The sequence below is a fragment of the Ptiloglossa arizonensis genome, chromosome 12 (genome assembly GCF_051014685.1).
Source record: "Ptiloglossa arizonensis isolate GNS036 chromosome 12, iyPtiAriz1_principal, whole genome shotgun sequence".
Taxonomy (NCBI): Eukaryota; Metazoa; Arthropoda; class Insecta; order Hymenoptera; family Colletidae; genus Ptiloglossa; species Ptiloglossa arizonensis.
In genome coordinates, this window is record NC_135059.1 from 10,287,361 (window position 1) to 10,310,380 (window position 23,020).

General features: G+C 44.8%; 1 protein-coding gene across 1 annotated transcript in view; it reads left to right on the forward strand.

Moving 5' to 3' along the window:
* LOC143153279 (uncharacterized) overlaps positions 1-23,020 on the forward strand; it is a 118,586-nt gene that overhangs the window by 26,215 nt on the left and 69,351 nt on the right. The window contains exon 3 of the mRNA XM_076324291.1: positions 2,789-2,931. Coding sequence (XP_076180406.1) covers positions 2,789-2,931 — 143 coding nt within the window. The remainder of the gene's footprint in view (positions 1-2,788; positions 2,932-23,020) is intronic.

A 23,020-nucleotide genomic window follows, 5' to 3' on the forward strand; every position in this document is an offset into this window, starting at 1 on the left:
GTGCGTTCTGCGAGAAATATCTAGACAACCAACGAGAGAAGTGAAAATTGCAATTAATTGCAGTCGCGTTGCATCGCTTTCCTTCCGACGTTTCGCGCTTTTTAATTCGATCAATGGCCGAAGTAATTGCCGACCATGTTTCGTCGTATCGAACCTACTCGTGGCTCGTTTCTTTTTTCGCAAAAGATAAATTAAAATCGCGTTAACAAACGCCGAGAAGAGGGTTATCGTTGAAATTTTGCGACGTTCGTTGACGATCGTTGACTGAAATCGGGATCCAAAGAGAGACGAAAGTTGCCGCGGTGAATTCGTGACGAAACACCGCACGCGGCCTCCTTATCCTGGATCATAATTCATCCGTTTATGGCAAAAGCGGCACGAGGCAGCTTCTTCGGTCTCGTTCACTCGCGTTTCCGTCCAAATTCCACCTGACTCTCAAAAGTTTGTTAAACCTCGACCGGTCTCAATTCTACCGATAAAACTACCGAATATCATCCATTCGCTACGTACACGTAAAAAACATTCAAAACGTACGCAAAGTATATATTATCTGTACAAATATTCATTAGATGGAACTTTAACATTATCGTACGAGATATTTTTCTGCGTGTACATTTTCTACGGTCTCAATTCTACCGATAAAACTACTCGAATATCATCCATTCGTTACGTACACGTGAAAAACATGCAAAATTTACGCAAAGTATACATTATCTGTACGAATATTCATTAGATGGAACTTTAACATAATCGTACGAGATATTTCTCTGCGTGTACATTTTCTCCCCTTTTTCTCTATTGACGCACAAAATTCGCATATCGTCAACAATTTAATCATTCGAAAAGAATTGTGAGTCGTCGGCGTGCTTGCACCAGTGATTACAGAAAATTGAGCAATTTTCAAGGAAACCATATCGGTTCGGATCTTCGAAGAATATCGAGCGACGAAGTTGGAAATTGTAAATTTGCTCGAGTGTGACTATTCTCTTTATTTTGATGTTATTTTTTTTCTTTTTTTTTTTCGTCGAGAGTTCGTTTCGGTTCGATATATTTTGGCCACGTCGATCGCGTTCGATAAATGATCTCGTTTCGCTCGTGTTGCGTCTGTAAATGTCTCGGCGCAGTTTACATAGGGATCTTTTCCAGTAATGGCCACCGCTCGTTTAATTCCGAGGAGGATGCAGCTCAAAGGACGATTCGAGAGACGCGGATTTCACGGCTCGGGAAATATTGTTGTCCTTCCTAGTCGACGACTCCTTTTACCATCCATTTCCACAATTTTCAGACGGATTTTTGCAACGACGAAATTACAAATACGAACGGAGAATGCAATGGAGCAATTGTGTATCTCTTAATTGTGTCTCATGTTAAAGATTATCTCGATTGGAAAAATTATTTCCTGCTCAAAAGATTCGCCATTGCTCCAAAGAGGCTATAGTCGAGCGAAGCAAGGTGTGTAATGGGCTCGATGAATTATAGTTACAATGATAGAATAATACTTTTGGTTTCGATACGAAAATTCAAAGTTTTGATATTCTTGCAGTTCGATTAAAAATTGAACGGAACGAACAACGAAAATGCAAGTTAAACGTTTGCAATAAACGCAAAAAGCTCTCAGGTTGAAATAATAGTTAGCAAAGTGACTAGAATTGTGCAATATTTTTCAAGACACCCTAATATTACGCGACAAACTATGATAATGAAAGAAACTCGCATCTTGACTTGTTTAAAAAATTCAAAAACAGAAACGATTAACGTTAAAACGTAGTTTCAACTTTCTTTTCATTTAATGACTCCACTTCGGTTCTATGGGGTCTTGTTGCTGTAGCAAAAAATTTTGAAACACCTTGTACGTAATTTTGCACGAAAATGACACGAAAGTATTCGTCGTGTAATTTGGTAACACAAAAAGAGATATCGGTTCGACGTATTCGTTGGAAAAATCCAAGTCTGAAAGTTTGGGCCTCGTCCCCTCTCCTTGTGCTGTCTGGTGGGGGGTAGACTAACGATGCCAGGTCTTCTCTTCTTCCTTCTTTCTCCGATTCTATCTGAAAAGTTGTCCTTGCTATTAATAAGCCGCTATCGGACGATCGTGTTCGATCCACGAGTCCTTCGAACGCCCACGGTCCTAAAGAGACTCTGCTTTTGCTCTGGTAATCGCTTGATATGGTATGTCTGCAATTGCATGCGAGTTCCATCACCGAATTTGTAAATCGTATTTATGTGTCGAGCACACTGGCTTTCCGAAATGCCCCAGAAATGTTCACGAACCGCCTGAAAATTCACATTTTTCGCAAACCTTCGAATTCGAGTATTCACTTACCGTCCACTTGTACTTGAGCATCGTGACGATTCTTTGCAACACGATGTAACCCGATTCTCGATAATTCTATCATTATCCCCGAAACTAACGAATATTGAATATTTTCTAATTCATGGAATACCGATCCAAACCTTGGAATCTCAAACGAATCAAATTCCGCAATTCTCGTTCAAAACCCTCGAATCGAATCCGCGGTCAAAATTTCGGAAAGTCACTGGGCACGTGCTTTTAGATCACGTCCGTGAAATCAGCATTCGAATTCTCCACTAAGAGAACGAACCAAAAAAAAAAAATAATAATTCACGCTCGTGGCCAAAGAACAAAGAAAACTTACAGTCTCTCGAGGGTAGAATTTGGCCCGCTGTTTCACGGACATTGATAAACGTGTAGCTTCTTCCACTCGTCGAACGATCTCGACACTGAACTAATACCGTTCGTTGTTTTGCCCCGGTGCAATTCCAATAGAGGGTCGCGAGTGCGTGAATTGCGGTGCAACGTCGACGCCACTCTGGAGACGAGACGGCACCGGGCACTACCTCTGCAACGCTTGCGGACTTTATTACAAAATGAACGGCCAGAATCGACCCCTCATCAAGCCGAAACGACGCCTGGTAAGTACCTAAGCTGAATCATTTTACCGTTGAATTGCCTACCTGTGCCTCTCTCGGGGGACTATTTGACACGTTTCAACGAGAAGGATCGAAGACAGTCGTTACAGGAGCAAAACCTTCGCGACGTCGTCGATGGGACGCAAACTGGTCTTGGGGTGCTTGGGGGACATTTTTAGACGCGACGGAAGGAACGTGTCGGGTTCTTGCGTGGATATACGTTGATAAGTGATCGGCCAGCGAAACTGTTTTAAGTTCAATTTATTCGCGAATGATGCTCGGGGAGAAGCGGATCCAGAACCCTCGAGTTAGGTGTCAACGGTTGGTTACGAGCGTTCGAGGCTGTATAGAGTGTTGCGTCTAATACCAGAACCGGTGACGTTCTTCTCGACGTTTATTTTAAGCAATACTGACGGTGATAACTTCGGATGCGTTTAAGATCGCAGAAGTCGCGGATAAAGTGCAATTAATAATACAATCGTAAGAACGGTGATAGTGTTTGTCGCGAGTCCACCGGTTCAGTGGGCAGCCCAATATCGCGACACGTCCGCAACACTGACCAATGATTCGCAGAAAAGCTCTCGTGCACCTGGCCGTCTCTCGTAAAAGTGTGTCCTTGATCGTTTCCTTCGCGCATACCGAGTCGCACATACTTAATTAATACACGCGCGGAACAGCCGCGTAGCGTTATGTGTTTCTCGCGATACGCAGATGTAGTCATCAGAATGCAAGATAAAACAAGGCCAAGTTAATTTCCTGTACACGACGATTAATATACGTGTACGGTGTCTTTCTTCCCTCTCCCTCTCCCTCTACCTCTCTCCATCCACCGATCGGATGGACATCGTCCATTATGGACAGCAAAAGGCACCGGAGGACTCCAGGGAACTGCCATCGCGCAGATAGGGACCGCTGTCATTGACCGTGGTAACGAAAGGTTTGCAATTTCATCGACGGGTTCAGGTTTACGTTGACTATAGCACAGGATAGAGCAACGAGTAGAGCACACGAGTAGAGCTACTGATATTTACCTATCGCGGAACAAGACAGACACTAACAATATTTCGTTGGTATCCGTCGGGTTGCACCAGCTGCCCACGATCCTGCTATATTTATAAATAGAGTAGGCTACTGAAATTTATGGATCGCAGACTAAGAAAGATTTCGTATCCGCTATAGGCTTGTATCGACTGTTCACAATCCTGCTATATCGTAATATGTATAGTATGCTATATGTACCGTACTCTATTCTGCTATAATACGAAGACAATCGGGGAAATGTTGGTCGTCGTTCGTTGTTCGATGAAAAAGTTCCATTCGATTAGTTTTAATGATGGAAAATTAGATCAGGGAGACTCTCTAAACGAGTAGAGAGAGTTCTCGACATACTTTCGTAGCACCGAATGTTTTTAAATATAATTCCGATAAGGAAGATTATGGGTTGTACTTTTCGTTCGTTTCATGTATAATTTGAATGCTCAATTTATTCAAAACAAACTTCGATTTTCTCTGGACAGCATGCATATATTTCTATCTCAGTTTATTACACTCTAGTATCGTCTTACGTTGCCTCTAGTTAAATTTTATAGCGCACTGCCTGCTATAATTTCCTATAAACGGCCCGCTATCGGTTATAGGGGATCACACACACACATACGCGGGTTAAAATAAACTAAAACGTAGGAGCTAATTTTCAATAATAAGTTTCACGCGTACGTGACGATTTAGAGGCCGCGGACCAATTTGCTATAAAGTATAGAAACCGTGGCGGAGATTCCCCTTAACAGGCGCGAAGCGTTCGGTATCGCGGCTGCCTCGAGAATTATACGAACGCGTTAGAAATGGAAATTCGGCATCGAACTAGGATTAGAGGGTATCGGGCGAGCGTCGGCGGATCGATAGCTCGAAGGGTGGCTCGGGGGTGTTTCGTGCGATCGGCTCGTAGAGCTCGTGTGAATTCGATCTATTTTCGTCGAGCATGCCTGGCACCTACGGCAGACGGAGTAGTTTCGTCTGATACAACACCGTCAGAAATACGATATCAGCCTCCGTTCGTTCTTGTTCCTAGATGCAAAACCCAGTCCCTCGTTTCTTTCCAACGAATCCACTACGAAATTCTCCCTTCGTTGAACAATCGGGGTAAGTTCGTCTCGACGCGCAAGACATTTAGAAATTAACCAGAAACGTGTAACGTGAGATCCATCTCTGTCCAAGGATTTGTAAAATTGATGGTAGAAAAATTAATCTACACTCTTGTTTGCATACGAAATTCAATATTCTCTACGCAACGTTACCATCCTAATTAACTTCTCAATTTTCATCGAACGAACATACTTACTTTGTACTTTTCTTTCTTAAATAAATCGGTGTCGAAATTTCTTCTAAATAAAATTTATTTTTCGTTGTATGTTTTCTAGAGGTGTGTCAACGATGATTGGTGCGTTAATAGAAATATTTTCGATTTTTGTTTTGACAATTGCACGATTTGAGAAACCGTCGTCCGATTCGGGCGATGTTGGTCCATCGTTTCGCGTTTCGAGGCGAAATTTTCTTTCTTGAAAGATTAAAATGGCGCTCGTGGGGAAAGTTGAGAACGCGCGTTGAGCGGATTTCGCGCTCCAGACAAAGGAAAAACAAAGCCGTGCACCGGATCATTAGAGTCGGGGTCTCGGGGAACCGCGAGAGACCAGAATCGTGGCAAACAAAATATTTGCTGCATTCCGTGGATGCAAACGCGCATACCTGCTCGGTGACGTTTCGCTATCCCTCTCGATGGACTTTCTCTCGCGTGCGATAGAGCGAGGCTGATGAATTCAGGCTTTTTCTCGACGCTGGCTCATCATTTTTCTAATTACGACGCCTCACGCGTCGAGTGGATCTATTAATCGACGCGTTTTCGCGATCGTTTGCCGTTCGTTTCTGCGATTCTCGGCGTTAACGTGAGAGAAGCTTTTCAGAACGACTTTTGTTAAAGAAAGGATCTCTTTGGGGAAACTCGAACGTAGAAGAATTCATTCCCAATGGAAAGTTTTGTTAATTATCGCGGACAGTCACGTTCAATGTAGAAGGAGGCTTCTAGAGCTATTCTCGTCGAAAAAAGGAACACTTCGGAGAAATTCGAAGGGAAATATATTGATTCTCGATGGGAAAATTTTATTCGTTACCATGTAGAGCAACGTTCAAGGTAGAGGAAAATTTGTAGACTAATTTTTTTTAAAGAAAAAATTCTTTCCACTATCGCGGAGAGTAACGTTCGTTAACACGTTTTTAATCGTTTTAGTTACACTCGATTAAACGTTTAATAACGTGATCTGAATACACTTTAAACACACTATTCTTTTCGACACACACTAGTTTCAGACAATTTGTATCGTTGTTACAATAACAACCTTGCGTTTTCCTTTTACGGATCATTTTTTCAAGTTGTGTCTCTACTTGTAATCAAGGTGCAATTTTTCATTCGAACGATAAATCAAGTCGTATGACCAATGTACCATTTTTTTTTTTTCGTAATCTCGTTACTTCTGCGACTAAACAGACCGATTTGCATTAAAAGAAAAAGAGAAATAATGTTTACCGCATCTGGGTGCGGGCATGTAGTAATTAACGTAAACTGTAATAACTCTTGCAGTATTTGTGGACCGATAACATAATATTCATTTTGTTTTTGCCTTTTCGCCGTTTCAGATCGACCTGGAGATACAAACTGCTTAACCATTATTACGTTATTGCTCCTTAGAATTGTTCTTATCTGAAAACTGTGTCGCACAAATTTTCAAACACTCGAATAACTCTACCACGTACAAATACACGAAGTAACTTATTTCAAAATTGGAAACAATTTCTTCCACGTACAATATCCAGTGATATTTGTTTCAAATTTTCAAAGAATCGAGCGTATAGTTTTTTCTACGGATACCTGAATCCCAAAGGTACCCTTTATTTCGGGACATCCGAACGTAAAATCCCCTTCGAGATATCCGAGCGCGGAGACCTTATCGCGAACTTTCGATTTACCCTTGGAAAAGTCTTTCGGAGGTCCCTAAAAAAAAAAAAAACGCTCGCTAGGTTGTACGATTTTCCCAGAAACGAATGGCCAGCGATTTTTCGCCACTGTCTGCGTTAGGTCGAAAGGAGCTCAAATATTATGACAGGACGATGAGCCGTCCCGCCTACCTATCAGTCATTCGGGATGACGCACACGCGTGGATCGGTTCGGTTCGGTTCACGCAATACGCGCGTCGGGGCTTCGGGTCCAATAAAATATGTATCGGTTTAAACTGGTAGGCGTCGCTTATCGCTCGCACGTGTGTCACATTTCGGCCGGTGCTGTAATTTTCTTTCCGTCGCCGTGTAACCGGCTTCTTTCGCCGTGTTCCCGCGCCACGGCCCTTATTGCCCCGGGGCCACGTTTCTCTCTCGTGTTTTAATAATGGACAAGCCGCCGTCGACCGAAAGTTTGTCCCCGATCGCACGAAACGACCGCGGTGGACAATCGATTATTTCGCTCGGTTCGGTAATTGGTATCGAAATAAGGTGGGGCAGGAAATTCGTCTTCGACGCTATATACAGGTTTTCAGCTTGTTCTCGGTCCTCGAATCTCCACGATAATTGTTTAGACGACGTTACTGGGGAAACTTTGGTCGATTAAAGACCCAGTTCGATGGGATACTAGTAGCTGAAGGAATGAATAGTAATCGAGACTTTTGTAGCAGTTGCTATAACGTGGACTGATTATAGCAATTGCTATAACGTGGACTGATTATAGCAATTGCTATAACGTGGACTGATTATAGCAATTGCTATAACGTCTATGTGTGCTCTAACGTGGGATATGAAATTCGTCTCTAGCGTTATAGAGGTTTTCAGCTTGTTCTCGGTCCTCGAATCTCCACGATAATTGTTTAGACGACGTTACTGGGGAAACTTTGCTCGGAGGAATTTCTTTTTGCTGGATTAAAGACCCAGTTCGATGGGATACTAGTAGCTGAAGGAATGAATAGTAATCGAGACTTTTATAGCGGTTGCTATAACGTGGACTGATTATAGCAATTGCTATAACGTCTATGTATGCTCTAACGTGGAATATGAAATTCCTCTCTAGCGTTATAGAGGGTTTCAGTTTGTTTTTCATGACAGTGAATTTCTAGGATAATTGTTTAGGTGTTGTTATTGGGGAAACTTTGGTCGGAGGAATTTCTTTTTGCTGGATTAAAGACCCAGTTCGATGGGATACTAGTAGCTGAAGGGATGAATAGCAATCGAGACTTTTATAGCGATTGCTATAACGTGGACTGATTATAGCAATTGCTATAACGTCTATGTGTGCTCTAACGTGGGATATGAAATTCGTCTCTAGCGTTATAGAGGTTTTCAGCTTGTTCTCGGTCCTCGAATCTTCACGATAATTGTTTAGACGACGTTACTGGGGAAACTTTGCTCGGAGGAATTGTTTTTTATGGATTAAAGACCAAGTTCAATGGGATACGCTACTAGTAACTAGCTGAAAGAATGAATAGTAATCGAGACTTTGATAGCAATTGCTATAACGTGGATTGATTATCTACATGTGCTCTAATGTGGGATATGAAATTCGTCTCTATCGTTATAGAGGTCTTCAGCTTGTTTTCCATCATAGTAAACCTCGACGATAATTGTTTACATAGTTTTTTACTGAGAAAATTTTAATCGGGAGTAGGAGAAACTTTGTTGCAGCTTATGTATATTCGATTGTTCAGTGTGATACGATACATTAGTAATCGATCCTTCGTTAGCGATTGCTATAATATAGAGATTGCCTTACACGCTCTAGAATCTTTTGAAATACTTTGAACTAGCAGATATTGAAAAACGAATATGTTTCTTACAAAGAATATTAAATATAAAGTATACTTTCCGAAGAAATTAATACTTTAAAATAGATGTAACTTTCAGAAACCTGCTATCGAATTTATTGTCTTGTTCGGAAAGTCATTTCGTTTTTTCTTGTGAAAATGAAACACGATTTTTCCAGAGTGTACAACCATTTTATCAAATTATATATTCTCCATTTTGGAAAACGAAATGACTTTCCGAACAACCCGATAGAACTCTAGCGAGATTCGGTTTTGAAACACTGTTTCCAGTGTCACCTCTCGCGCGCTCGCGTGTACGTTTCATTGTTACACGTACCGTGTACATTAGCCAACGTAAACGTACGAAAAACGTTCGGGAAGAATAACAAACAAACGAAGAAGCGCCACCGTTTTAACCCGCTCGATTAACCAAGGCCCTCGACCCCCGTGTGTTTTTCACAAGCCGAACTCGAGGGTAAAAAGCGGTACGCGACCCTCTCCCCGGTTTCTGGCCCCGAAAAAAAGGAGGAGCATGAGGGGCCCATATGCTTTTCGCACAATATGTCGCATTTTTACGGGGCGAGTATGGGAGCGAATCCGGTCACAGATGCGACGAAAGGAGAGAAAGAGGGCCGCCGATACGATCTGCGAAACAAAAGCCAGCACCACCAGGTATGTAACCCACCCCCCTCCTACCCATGCCCCCCCTCTTGGAAATAATAAAGTCGTGGCACACGCGTATCGAGCCCCACGTGAAAATGTACATTGTGTCGACGTGTCTCTTCCATGAAAATTCCAGCCGAGCGTTTATTATGAACGGGGTACCGGTACAACCGTGCTCGAAAGAGCGCCCCGATGGGCCGGATAGCAAGGGTTGAAACCTCCCTCTACGACCCCCTCCGATGACGCGCCAACCGACTGGACGCCATCTTTGATCCGGCGCAAAGATAGCACCGGGAACAGCTGGGAACTTTTCGGGAGTTCTTTTTTTTTTTCTCTCCTTTCCGTCGGTTTCTCGCTCGTTTCTTCGTTTAGGCTTACTGGATGGACGTTTCTGTTTCATCGGGACACAACAGCGGTGGGCGATCATGCACCTTTGACGACGCGGGATTCCCACCCCTGTCGAGTCTCGCCCGTTTTCGACAAATGGCGCTCGGGTTTGTGGATCGAAGGGAATTTTCGATGTTTCTTTTGTGTTTCGAGTTGGTTGTTTGTAGTTAAATCTAGTACCACTCGAATCGCATTTTCTTTTTCTTTGTTTCTCGATGTTTTCGTCGAGTCGTAGAAGGTTCATTGTTTCGAAGAGGATTGTGTTTCATTATCAGGTATTTTGTCGGTCCAATTGAACTCGAAGCACTAGTCGAGATTAAATCTCGATCGAGACGAATTCTCGATGATTTTTCCGTCATCGTTGCATTCCTCGTCGTTGGAATTATTCCAAAGAGACGTGTGTAGAATTATCGGAAATTATTCCGAGCGATATTCCATCGATCCAAGTGAACTCGGAGCACTATCTAGGAGCAAAATCCAAATGGAAGGCGATCGAAGCGAATTTTCAACGCTCTATAACCTTCTTTTTGCATTTTATCGTAAAAGGTTGATCACTCGAAGGAGGAATCTCTTGTTAGAAAGTATTCTCCAATCAGGTTTTCAATCTAAATTGACTCGAAACACCTTTCGACATCGAATCAATCGAAGCAAATTTTCAATGCATTTTTGTATGTATTTTTATTATTTTTTCAAATCTCGTTACATAGTTCTCAAATTCGTTTGCTCGAACGAGTATCCGACTCGCGGTACCTTGGAAAGTTCCTTCCCGATCGAAGTCGATCACAAGAATCGAAAAATCGTCGAAACGCGTTCTAATCCTCTCGGACGTCGTCTCTGCGAAGATCGAACGATGTTGGGCGAGGAAGAGGAAGCCGGTCGGAGGGACGAGGGGTCGGGAGATAACCTTCTGCGTGGAATCGCTCGTTAACGGCTGTCCTACACGCTCTCCCTTTTCTTTTCTCGTCCTGGCGATCCTTATCGCGCGCCATGCCACGCCGTGCAACGCCGTGCGATGCTCGTCGGAGTTACGGTCCTACGGGCGTTCCTGGACATTCCAGCGACTACAGAAGCGCCAGCGTCGCTCGCGGGACCCGTTAACCCCTTCGTGGAATTTTTCGGACCGAGGAAAGGCCCCCGGGCCCGTGGCCTCTGACTTTTTTACGCGGACGCGGTTGGAATTCTGGTGCTCGACGAGCAAGGAAATGGCGTCGGTGAACGGGGAGGCGAGGAGGTCCTCCATCGTGGAGGAGGTTTTCGAAAACAGGGGATCGGGTGGTTCGAGCTAGGAATTTTTTAGCTCAGCTCTCGCGTAAACGTCACTGTGGCCACGTGCCACAACCAATGATTCCAACAGGGCAAGATTCCTCTTCTTCGACGAGTTTCAACCCTTCTCTTCGCGGTTCGAGCGAACGAGAAACGTCCAGGAGTCGAAGTAAAATTCTGAATAATATATTGTCGATTTATTGGGTACACTCGAGTTTTGTACTTTGGAAAAATCGTTTTGCGCTGAGACGTTTTTCTCTGTAATGTTTCTTAGTAAACTTAGGTAAGAGGAATTGCATTAGTGGACAGTGCATATTGGCGAATTATTAGTGGGACAATGTGGACTTTTTTTGTGGGGAGATGGTATTCTTTGAGAGCTCCTGGATGCATTATGGAATTATATTTTTTGAAACGAGCGTATAAATGTTTATACACTCTAGAAAAATCGTGTTTCATTTTCACCCAAAAAAGAACGAAATGACTTTCCAAGCATCTTGATAGAATAAATATTGATGTTTGCTGTAGTTTTAGTAAAGTACTATCGTTATTGTCATAGTCTATTGGTAAAGAATTAGTATTTTTATAAGAATCGATAATATTCAAGCTGCAAGACAATAACTAAAGTACCCGAGGTTCATTTTATTCAGCTTATAAACACCACTGATCGCGTTTCAGTCGATACCAACTGAGAACGTGTTGCAAATTCACCGATATTCGTGTATCAACGTAAAAAACTAAACACAGATTATGTGCAATATCTAGTAACCGTGTATATATCGACAAATGTACAAGTTCACATATAACGATGCATAAGGATACACACTATTATCTACGTACCCGTGGACTCTTTGTTCTTCTCTTTCTTAAACGTGGAATCTTGTCACTTTTTAAACTCTTTTTAAATCTCTCGATTCACCAGTCCTGGCAAGCTTTTCTCTTCGCGAGTTTCGTTTCGTCTTTCGCGTTAGAAGTAAGCATTAAAATCCGTTGAAATCGTTCCACGAAACTGTTGCGAGGCCGTTGGTGGGGCTCGATTAAGAAAATGTCGTTTACCTTCCCGACACAATGCGCGTTAGGTGTCTGAGATCTCGGATAAGGATCTCGGGAGCATTGTGTCTGCGTATGATCCGCGAGACGCGTCGGACTCGGGTGTCGTTGCCCTCGAATTCGTTTTCTCGACCGGTGGAGCGGTTACGAGAAAGCGCCGACGGATTTTCCACCTCTCCTTTGGAAATTTCCCTCGGACGAGGCGGCTGGGACCGAAAGTGAATCGAGTTTTCCCCCGCGACGAGCGTGAACTCATCTGTTCGTGCGACTCGCAACAACTTTCCACGCGATTGAGATTAATTATGGAAATTGTTCGCGGCGAGGCAACGTTCGGAATCCGTCGCGGAACGGTTGGCATCGAATCTTCCCGCAATGTCCACCGACTTTACAGTACTTAACAGAAAAGTATTCGATTCCTCCAAGAAGATCGATTCTCGTTCGTCGAGGTATCGGTAATCGACTTCGATCGGCAAGTGACGACGAAATTTCCTTAGAATGTCCATGGTGTAAAGTTACTAGAGAATAATTTAACCGATCTCTGCAACGATATCTGTACTGATCTTCCTTTGTCGTAGATTAGAGATTATTCGTAGAAAGACTTTAGAGTATCCCTGACATTCAACGTTATCGGAAAGTAATTCTATTTTTATAATAATATCAGCATTTCTGTTTGTTATAACATCGATTGGGGATCATTGGTAGAAAGTGTTCAGAATATTCTTCAAAAAGGTTATCGATTGTTGTAATAAAATCTGCATCGTTTGTCATGGTACAGATCAGAGATCATCGACGAGAACTCTTCATAGAGTTTATTTCTCCCCTAGAAGTCACAATACAAAAGAGTTACTGTATTACCAAAGAATGGTTACCAAAAATTAAAATTATCAAAGAATGAATATACGTGGAACAAAATAGTCGTTAATTTCCATCACTTTCAAAATTGTTGCTGTTGTTTTGCTGGACAGTCGTGGAAAAATTCTCCCCTAGAAGTCACAATACAAAAGAATTACTTATCTACGATACAAAGAATTACCAAAGAATGATTACCAAAAATTAAAATGACTAAATAATGAATGTACATGGAACAAGATAGTCGTTAATTTCCATCACTTTCAAAATTGTTGCTGTTGTTTTGCTGGACAGTCGTGAAACAATTCTCCCCTAGAAGTCACAATACAAAAGAATTACTTATCTACGATACAAAGAATTACCAAAGAATGGTACCAAAAATTAAAGTTACCAAAGAATGAATATACGTGGAAGAAGATAGTCATTAATTTCCATCGCTTTCAAAATTGTTGCTGTTGTTTTGCTGAACAGTCGTGGAAAAATTCTCCCCTAGGGGCCACAGTAGAACAAAGTTACTGCAAACGATCCTGGCAACGAAACGGTCGTTAATCTTCGATCCTTTCGCAGTTGGTACTCGGGATCGACAACCATCGGCAAAAAGTCCCTAGATTAGCCAGTTGGAGGCCACCACCGCTGCATGGAATAATTAAATCCCGACGTACGGCGCCGGTTAATTATAATCGCGGGGAACAAAAGGGTAGCGTAACGATCCGGGAGAGCGCGGCTGTGGTCCATTAAAATTCACCGGAATAAATTTCGAGCGGTGGCGCGCGCGAGCGGAAAGAAAAGGGAGAGAAAGAGAGCGAAAGAGAACGAAAGAGGGGGAACGAAATAGACGGAGAGAAAAGAAACAAAGATAGAAAGAGAAAGAAAAAGATAGCGAATGAGAGAAAGAGATAGAGAGAGAAGAAGCGGAGGGAAAAGGAAGGCACATCGTCATTTCCCTAGCCGGTGAGCCTTCTGGATTTCGTGAGATCGCCACCGGTGGTTTATGAACAGCACACGCAGCCGTGGTCCGGGGCAGAAACGGCGACTGAATTATGTACCAGATGCAAATGTCGTCGTATTGTCCGGTGCCGGCGGCCGTGCTCCATCCATCTTTCAGCTTCCTTGAAAATTCCGCTCATGAGAGACGAGATTTGCATCCGTTCACACTTTGAATACGTCGCTGTCCGCGACGAGATCGCCGGCACTCTTGGTACCGCACCTCCCACTACCCCGCGGACCTCCACCGTGTCTTTTCTCCTTTTTTTTCTCTCTCTCCCCTTCCACTTTCTCTTCCTCTCCCACTACCACCCCCTTGGCGCTCGTTTCGCGTAGTTAATCGAACACCGAATTCCGATTCGTGGCTTCGCGGCTCGATTTCTTCGTTGCCTCTCTCGGTGATACCTTTGTTCGGGAACCAGATGCTCGTTGATAAGATCGTTAGCTCGTAGAAATACCCAGAGCGCGGAGTGTGTCAAATTTGCGGAGTCGCATCCGAGACATGGTTCGTCGAAACGATATCACCGACGGGACTGAATCTGTATGCTAATTTATGGCACGATCGCGAAAGAATTCTACACCGTGTGTTCGGAGACACGGTGAAAACATTTCTCTTCGGGTGATCGGTGGAGTTTTGCAAGCTTGGGTCTTTTCTGACCCGGAGAGACTCGCCCAATACCGTTGATACAACTTTACTTTAAGATACAACGAAAAGTAAAACAGAGTGGATGGAATATCGTTGTTCGAAATATTTGTGAGAGGTTATGTTAGGGGTCTGTTTGGACCCAGAGCGTGGTGCGACCTGTGCTCGTTCAAATCTCCGTTACTGAAAGAGTCAAGAGACCACCTCTTGCCATTTCTTTATCATTAACACTAGATTTACCAACCAGTCAAAATGGCTGGTTGCAACTGCTTTCGCAAAGAAATTTACTTTAAATTCCGTAGCATATTTTCAAATTATGTTCATTCAGTTATGATTTTTTTTTATTCCACACATATACAATCGATTTCGTAAGTTCCTCTTTATCCTGGATTATCGATTTTCTTAGAAGACATACGAGGAACACCTTAATGTACTGGAACCTATCGATAGTTCTAGTAACTTCTTTAGTAACATTTGTTCAGAGTGCGGTCGCTCCGAGCTCAGAAAATTCAACAGTTGGTGTTGAGAATACACCCATCCGTACGTAGTAATTTTCTAAAAACGTATAACGATAACAATAATTTGATTTCTACGAGTCTTTCTCCACGGATGTAAATTTACAATTGCTTTCGAGGAAGAAACGATCATCGAAGTAAATTCGAATGAATTTTTACCGGTTAAAGAGGCTAAAAATTAAGAAACAAGGCTCGTCGGTTTTTCTACGGTCTACTAAGAAGCTCGTTTAGAGCGAACAGGTTTCGTATGTATCCGCGCGTCGGCCACAAAAATCGTCGCCGCTCGGTGTCTTGGAATCCTGGAATCTTATCAAACGGTCGAATCAGGAATTAGAATGACGACCGTCGCGTCGTTGCCGCGACTTTCGACCGTTTCGTCGATGCGCAATTTTGAAACGAAACTAGTAGCCGAACACCGTGGAGAATTCGGACGTGTAGGCGATCCCGTATTGTCGCGCGGGATTTCTTCCCCCCACCAACTATTTTTCGTCCGGATCGTTACGAGCGATCCACCAATCAACGCCGGCCAATAATTTCGTCGCGCGTCTCGTTTCACCGGGCGACAACCGCTACGATTTATTTCGCGAATTTATGCGCGACCAGGATCGCGCGCCTCTCGGGCGCAACAGTCGGAAGCAATTTACAAGTTAATAGGTTAGGACGATTCGTTACACGCCCTCCCCTCGTCTACGTTCGTCCTTTCATTTTTATCTCTCTCTGTCTCGCTTTTGAGGCTGAATTTATTTCTTTTGACCGGCACACGCCCATCTAATTGGCTCGTCTCCCTTTTTGGATGCCTAAAGGCGGCTTCGCACCTAATCGCGCACTCGGCACGAGCGCGCCCGCGCTACGGGTACATACTCGGAACTTACAGAAAGCTGCGCGCGCACACGGTGCAGTGTGTATCCCCACTCCGCGAGTTTTCATAGCTGATTTCGGAAGCTCGTATCTCGGCCGCTCGTGGACCGATTTTCACCGTTCTTTTTCCACTCGATTGCGAATTAAATCGTTCGAACGACGAGCTACGTATCGTTCGAGTGTGGAAACTTCTTCGAGACTGATCACGAGCCTGCGTGAGTTACTCGAGTCCTTTTTAATAGATCACGTCCACGTATTTTATCGTTTTTCTATAATCGAAGCTATTGGAATAGATTTAACTGGACGCTTCTGAATATTAGCTCGTTTTTTATATTAGGTTCGTATTTCTTTCGTAACAATGGATTATTATTATTATTACTATTATTGTTATTGGTACGGTTATTATATTCTCGAAACGAAAGTGAAAACATGAGTTACCGAACCGCAAAACCGATTTAAGGTCGATATTAACCCGTTCGTTATCACCTGCTGGCGAGATCAACGTTGCATACGCGCGACGTCGATTATTTTCGATTTTATACTCGTGGAAACGAACGAAACGCAAACTGTACACCGGTGTCGCATTATGCGCGACACATTGTACGGAATATTCAGTCGTGTTATAAATGTAACGCGTGCGCGGATCGTGATGCACGCGTGAAATTTCGCGTACCGAGATCTCGAAGTAATTTCAAACGATCGTAGAACACAGGACCACGATCGTGGTCGATTATCGATTTTTATAAATTTCTCGAATTCCGTGGAACGAAGTTGGAAGCCTTCAAAAAAAAAAAAGAATTAACGAACGAACGATTTTAATCACAATCGCCGCGATAATAAGAGTCGAAGGCGGACACCGTTACTTCGAACAATACTTATCTTTTTTCTCGTGCGACCTGGCTACTTAAGATTCGGCACGCCGCGATTGGACGACCAGTTTCGACTGTCGGACAAGTCGATCGATCATTCACCGACACAAAGAAACAATCGACTGCTCGATAAACTACCGTGCCGTACAAGCGACGGACTTGAAATTGATTTACCTCGCGGTCGAGGTAATTCGGTTTCGTTCAGTCAATCCGCCCCTATTGGTTTTTACCAACGCGAGATTTGCAACGAACGAAATGCATTATTACGGACGCGGTCGAATTAATGCGATCGCGCGTGCAAACTCGCGTTTCTTTCGATAAAATGCTTTATTATTCCGGCGGCGTACACTGTAACGATCTAATTAATATTTCGTGCGCTCGCCTTCGGTCTCGATTAAACATTCTGCGCTGCTAGGCGTGCTTCTTTAATGTTTTCATCTTCGTGGCACATCTCGATCGATATTCGTACGATAAATTTCACAAGTTCCACCCTTTGTTCCATCGGTAATTTTCATTAATTTGGGTTAACGATCGTCCGCGAATATTCTATGGCGTTCGTGTCGAAATTGCTTCCGAACAATGGGAGTATATTTACAGGCTTCTCATGCGGAAACTTCGTTACTTGTAACTTATAATTGACGCTTACGACTCGTACTTGCGACTTAAAATCGATACCTGTGCCCGATACTTGTAATAGTTGTACTCGTACAGTTACACGTATTCGAATTATGCATCATCGCAACGTTTCAAACGTCACGAGAACCTTCGTGCGATCGTTAACGAAACGACGAACGTTTCACCGATGAATCGTATCCATTTATTTATTCGCAAACGGGTTGAAGGTGCGATGAACAAAGTCCAGAAAAATTACACAGAATCGTCGTAAAAGGCGAACGTTATTTCTGAAAGTAAAAAAAATAAATTTAGAAATGCACAAAAGCTATTAATATTGATATACATTCTATTAAGATTATTAAATTGACTATGGATTCCATTCCATGGAATTTTGATTGCGTTATTAAACCGTGTCTTGACGAGGTCCCAGATGCATTCGAATGAAATATGAATAAAATATTGGAATAAGTGAAGAAAGTAAGCAATAAGTCGAATAGTGTTCGATGTTAGTTTATTTGGCATTTGTACAAGTTGGTTCGCTCTTTCGTCTTCTCGAGAGACGAAAAACCTGTACAGAAAGTAGATTACATTAATCTGGAAGAAATTGTCGAGTTCCCGATTCGTATCGTTCTCGTGTTTCGAAGAAAGAAGCGGTCTCGCAACGAGAAACTTCATCGCGGCGCGTGGAATTACGAAGCAAATTGCGGTGAAATTTTCGAGCGTACTTGCTCGAAACATTGTGGTACAAAGGAACTGGGCAGGATTTTGCGCGTGAAACCCGCGCCGCCGTAACCACGCGAGAAAGTACGAAAGAATTTTTCTCGCGTGCGTTCCCTCGTTTCCGTGCCGGTCGCAGTTTAGAACGATATTCCCCGATCGAGAAACCCCGCGAAAATAAATAATTAATCCGACCAACGAAAATCTTCGTATTTAACGCTGGACTCGGCTGCTCTGTTGTCTCGAACTCGATACATAACTCGATACATTTTGCAAGATAGTGTTCTCGATCGTTTTCGAAAAATCGTGTTGTTAGAGTTTCAAGAAAGATTGAACGAGATTCGTAATAAATAATCAATTCAACGAAGAGAAATTTTCGTACTTAACGCCAGACTACCGGGTTCTTTCATTTTGCACGAGAGTGTTCGTTGTCTTTGAAAAATCGTGTTCGAGATTCAAGGGAGGATAAACGAAGCTTGTTTACCCGTTCGTAGAACCCTCTATTGTTATTATTTCCTATATACGAGTATCATTAAGTGAGATGTAGCCGCTTCTTGACACCACGGTAACAGTTAGGGTTGATGGCCGGCGTGAAAGGAGGTTGGTGTATGTAATCCCGAGTCCTATCGTCGTTCGGGAGGCTTCAGGTTTCCTCCCTCCGTTTGGAAAGGGCTCGGTTGCTCCGGAGAAGGATTCGTAGATTCCCCAGGGCAGCTGCGCGCGCTATCATTGGTCGCGATCTCGATGTATCCCACCCGTGTCCGGGAAAACGACCCCTCCAGCAATCAAGGACCAATCCTATCCCGTCCTTCTCGTGCCGAGGGTAGATCCCCGACACGGGGTGGACTCGATTTCGGTGGTCCTTCGTCGTTCGGATAAAATTGAACGACGCGAAAAATCGAAATCTTTGCGCGGAACGCGGAGCTTCGGCTACACCGTGTTCGTTTATATTTTTTGCGCGCGACAGATGCTGGATATTTTTTTCCTTTTCCCATTTACCCCTCGTGTCGCTTCCACGATCACGCAGTATCGTACTTCACCCTAACCGATACGGATCGTCGCTACCGAACCGATGAAATTTCAATAGTAATTAGATCTTCTTGGTTTTCGACGATCGAAACTTAGCAGATTCTCGAGGAGATTCTCAGGACAGGGTACATTTACGATCGAACACCAGATCTCAGTTGCATGCATGGCGGAGTAGTCGCGAAGTGGATGGAAGATCCTATCGCTGCTCATTCTCCGGGGAAAGATTTTCAAAGTCAATTCGAGTTGAGAGAAGAGCGTCGCAATATCCTCGAAACGTTTCCGGCGATGCCAGTCGAGGGAAAACAAGTCGGGAAAGATACCCCGACGATCTCCTTGGGTCGTCGTTTCGATGGCCGGACCGTAGTCGCGGCAATTCCGCTCCGACGATCGCGTCGTTACGTTTCCGTCAGTTGCAACGACTTCGACCCAATCTGGGGACTTTTTTTGTTTCCGGCGTCGACCGTGCCGGAGACACCACGCTTCGTGCACTGCGCGCGAACCACCGATCCGAAGATTCGAATATCAACGATTCGGGAATACCCTTGACAGAATCGGGATTTGGAAAAATTATTTTTAAACGATCTTTCGCGACGTCTCTCTCTCCCTCTCGCGAACCGTCTCCGAGAGATACCGAGGTTGTTTCCTCTCTCCAGAAACAGGCCATACCGAAAAAAGGGTCTCGTCGATCTAAAAAGAATCGTCCTGGAAGTCCATAAATCTTGGTCAGGACGAGAGGGGTTGGCGGAGGCAGAAACTGCGGCGGCGGAGGGATGGAGAGCGAGAGAGAAGGGGGATGGAGGGGGTGGTGTAGGCCGACTGGTCGGATGACTCCTCCGTCGCTGGGGCCCCGCGGGTACGAAAAACGCGGCAGCCGGTGGCGCGGTCGAATAAATCAAACTGGCGTGAAAATCAATTGTAAGACACTCGCCTCGCGTGTAGCCCGTGCCCCCACCCGTTCCCCTTCCCGGTGCGGCCCGCCGCCTCCCTCCGCGGGTGCTTCCCCTTCGTGCTCGCGAGTTTCGTGCGTTACCCGTGAACCGAGTCACCTTCCTTTGTATCTCCCCGCCCGCTCGCTCCTCCACCTCCTCCTCCTCCTCCTCCCGACCGTCCGCCCCACCCTTCACCCCACCCCGCGGTGCTCCCGCGCTCGTTCCGCGTTGGTCCTTTGTTCCTGCGCGCTCGTGGGCTTCCTAGGGGACGCGCGTGGTGTGCCCGCGGGCAAGCCCGGTGGAGAAGGGGTGGGGGGAAGCCACGGTGTCATAGATGCGCGCGAGTGTGCGATCGCTCGCTCGCTCGCTCGCTCGCGCGCGCCACGAGCCCGCTACGAGGGCAGAAGGGGATTCGAGGAGAAGGTGGAAACGGGAATAAGGGAGTTCGTCGACGAAGAAGACAAGGTGGGACAACGGTGACGAGGGGCGGGAGAGGGTGGGGACGAATTTAGCGCGCGCGAGCGTAGTCACGAGGCTGTCGAAGAAGCGTACGGGTGGGGGGTGGTTGGCTACGAGCAGCGAGGGAAAGGGTGTAAAGTCAATACGGGCGGAAAACCGCGCAGACGCCTGGTATCGGCCAATACGGACGTCCGGCGGGGCGCATGGCGTCCCTGTACGCTGCTCTAAGGGCGCTGGCGTCGCTCCATCTTGACGTCCGGACGCCGTGGAAAAGTGCTCTCTCCGGTTCGGGTTTTCGTTATCCATGAAGAGACTCGGCTCGAATTTTCACGCTCGGTTGCAATTTACATGGAATTTCGACGGAATTGCGCTCGCGTCGAGCTACTCTCGGAATGGGCCTGTGAAATCCCTTCGAAGTTTTTCCACGATTTTCTCTTCATCGACCGACGACCACTCCCGGAGTTCCATTCGGAGTTGCCTCGGAATTGTTCCGACTCTTTCCCAGTGGGTGTCGGCGAACAGTCTCCGAGCATTTCCGCTGTTCCGTTCTCCGATCGTTTTAATCGTTCATTTTCGTCGCACGATCAATTGTTCGCGATCCATTGTCACGAACGTTAAATATCAACCCTCTCGAAACGTACTTTTGGCCAATCGTATCGATTTCGTACCCATCGCGCTAAGTATTCCAACTCGAGAATTCGATGTTTTCTCTCGTACTTTCATAAATCGTACTCGCAGTGAAATCCGTTTGAAAGATTCTAGAAAGTTCTCTACGAAACATCCGCAGAGAATTTTGCAATTTTGCGACAAAGATATCGAGAATCATGAATTTTACAGCAAACATTTGCAGTAAACGTATAGACAATGATTCGTTTACGTGAAATCTTTTTAGATTTAACGATACAATTTTTACCAGAAACTCTCGTCGACGATGGAGCAACTTCGACTCGTCCTCGAGCGATTCCTTCGATTTCTTTCGTTTTCACGAGACGATCGTCTCCCAGCTCCGAAATTCCACGTGGAAATAAATCGTCCATCGGTGTCGGCGCTCGATCATAATTTCACGAGAGCGAACACCCCGCGTTCTATTTTCGTCCGCGAAATTGCGCCGTGACAATGCAGCTCGTGCGAGCAGCGTGCGATTTATCGCCAGGTTCGATTCAAGGACCCCTCAGGTGCGCTCGCGAAAGTACACTTGACGAAATAATACATTCACCGGGGAAAAGTGCAGCGACCCCTTCCGCGAACCGTAACACGACCGCGCTATCGTAGATAATAATGGCCCGAATGGGAAACGGAGTGCCATTAATGAAGACAAAAAGCAGAAAGGAAAGTACCGGCCGATACCCGACTTTGCTCGTGGCGCAATTAAGCAACGCGTACGATCGCGAGTTGTCTCCGTTACAGTGTACACTTTACGCGTCTCGATTCGCTTGTCACTACCGCGGTATCGTAATCGAAATACCAGAAAAACCGATCGTTCTTTTTCGCTCGATGGATCAAAACTGACCGTCGGTTTACCAATAAGTCCGATCGAAGTTCCACTTAAACGAATTTCGTAAACGATCACCGCAAACGCTACTTTGTTCGTGAAAATAATTAGACACGATACCATCGGTGGCTACCAGTGTCGCTTTACTCGTATCGTACCTTTCGATCGTCTTGTTTTACGAGGATCAAATTTCTCGAATAAAAATACGATAGTGCATCGTGAGAAATATTATTCTATCTATAAAAAAGGAAAAGAAAACGTAACGAAGCCCTGTTTCGAAGAATTTGGGGTAGTCGTAAGTGTATTTATTTTAAAATAATACAATCTATCGTTTGGTGTTTTTCTCCTTCCGGTTTTGCGACAAGAGACGTTACGAAGCGATTGCGGAACACATTTTGCGGTGGGAGAAAAAATCGGCTAAAAGTGCCCACTCGAGAGAAGAAAAAATTGCGCGAATAAATATCGAAAGTTACGAAACCTGTAAAGATATCGATCGATGATAACACGGCTTCGAGGGATTTCGTAAATCTTTTTTGTTCCCCTTTTATCGGTGTGACTATCACCCTCTCCCTTTTTTTTTCTTGTCGAGCCACGTTCGAATTTTACGATTGGTTCGGAGAAAGGATCGATTCGCGAAAAAGGTAGGTGAAATGGTTCTGTACACGCTGATCGATTCCATACGCCGAATATTTCCGTCGGAAAGTAGGAAAATGGATTGCACGCGGGGGTGGCGATGGTCGCGCACCCCCCAGGAGCAGCCGTGCCAGAGGGTGAGCGACAAGTAATGGCCGCCGTGGCCGTTATTTATCGCCTCTGTCCCGGTGCACACGCGAACCTAGGCGCAGCAGCAATTTCCAGCGATAAGCGAGCGCGTGCTCGCGCTCGCTCGCGCCTGTCCGTGCGATTAGTCGCGCGACTGAATAAACGGCGTGACGA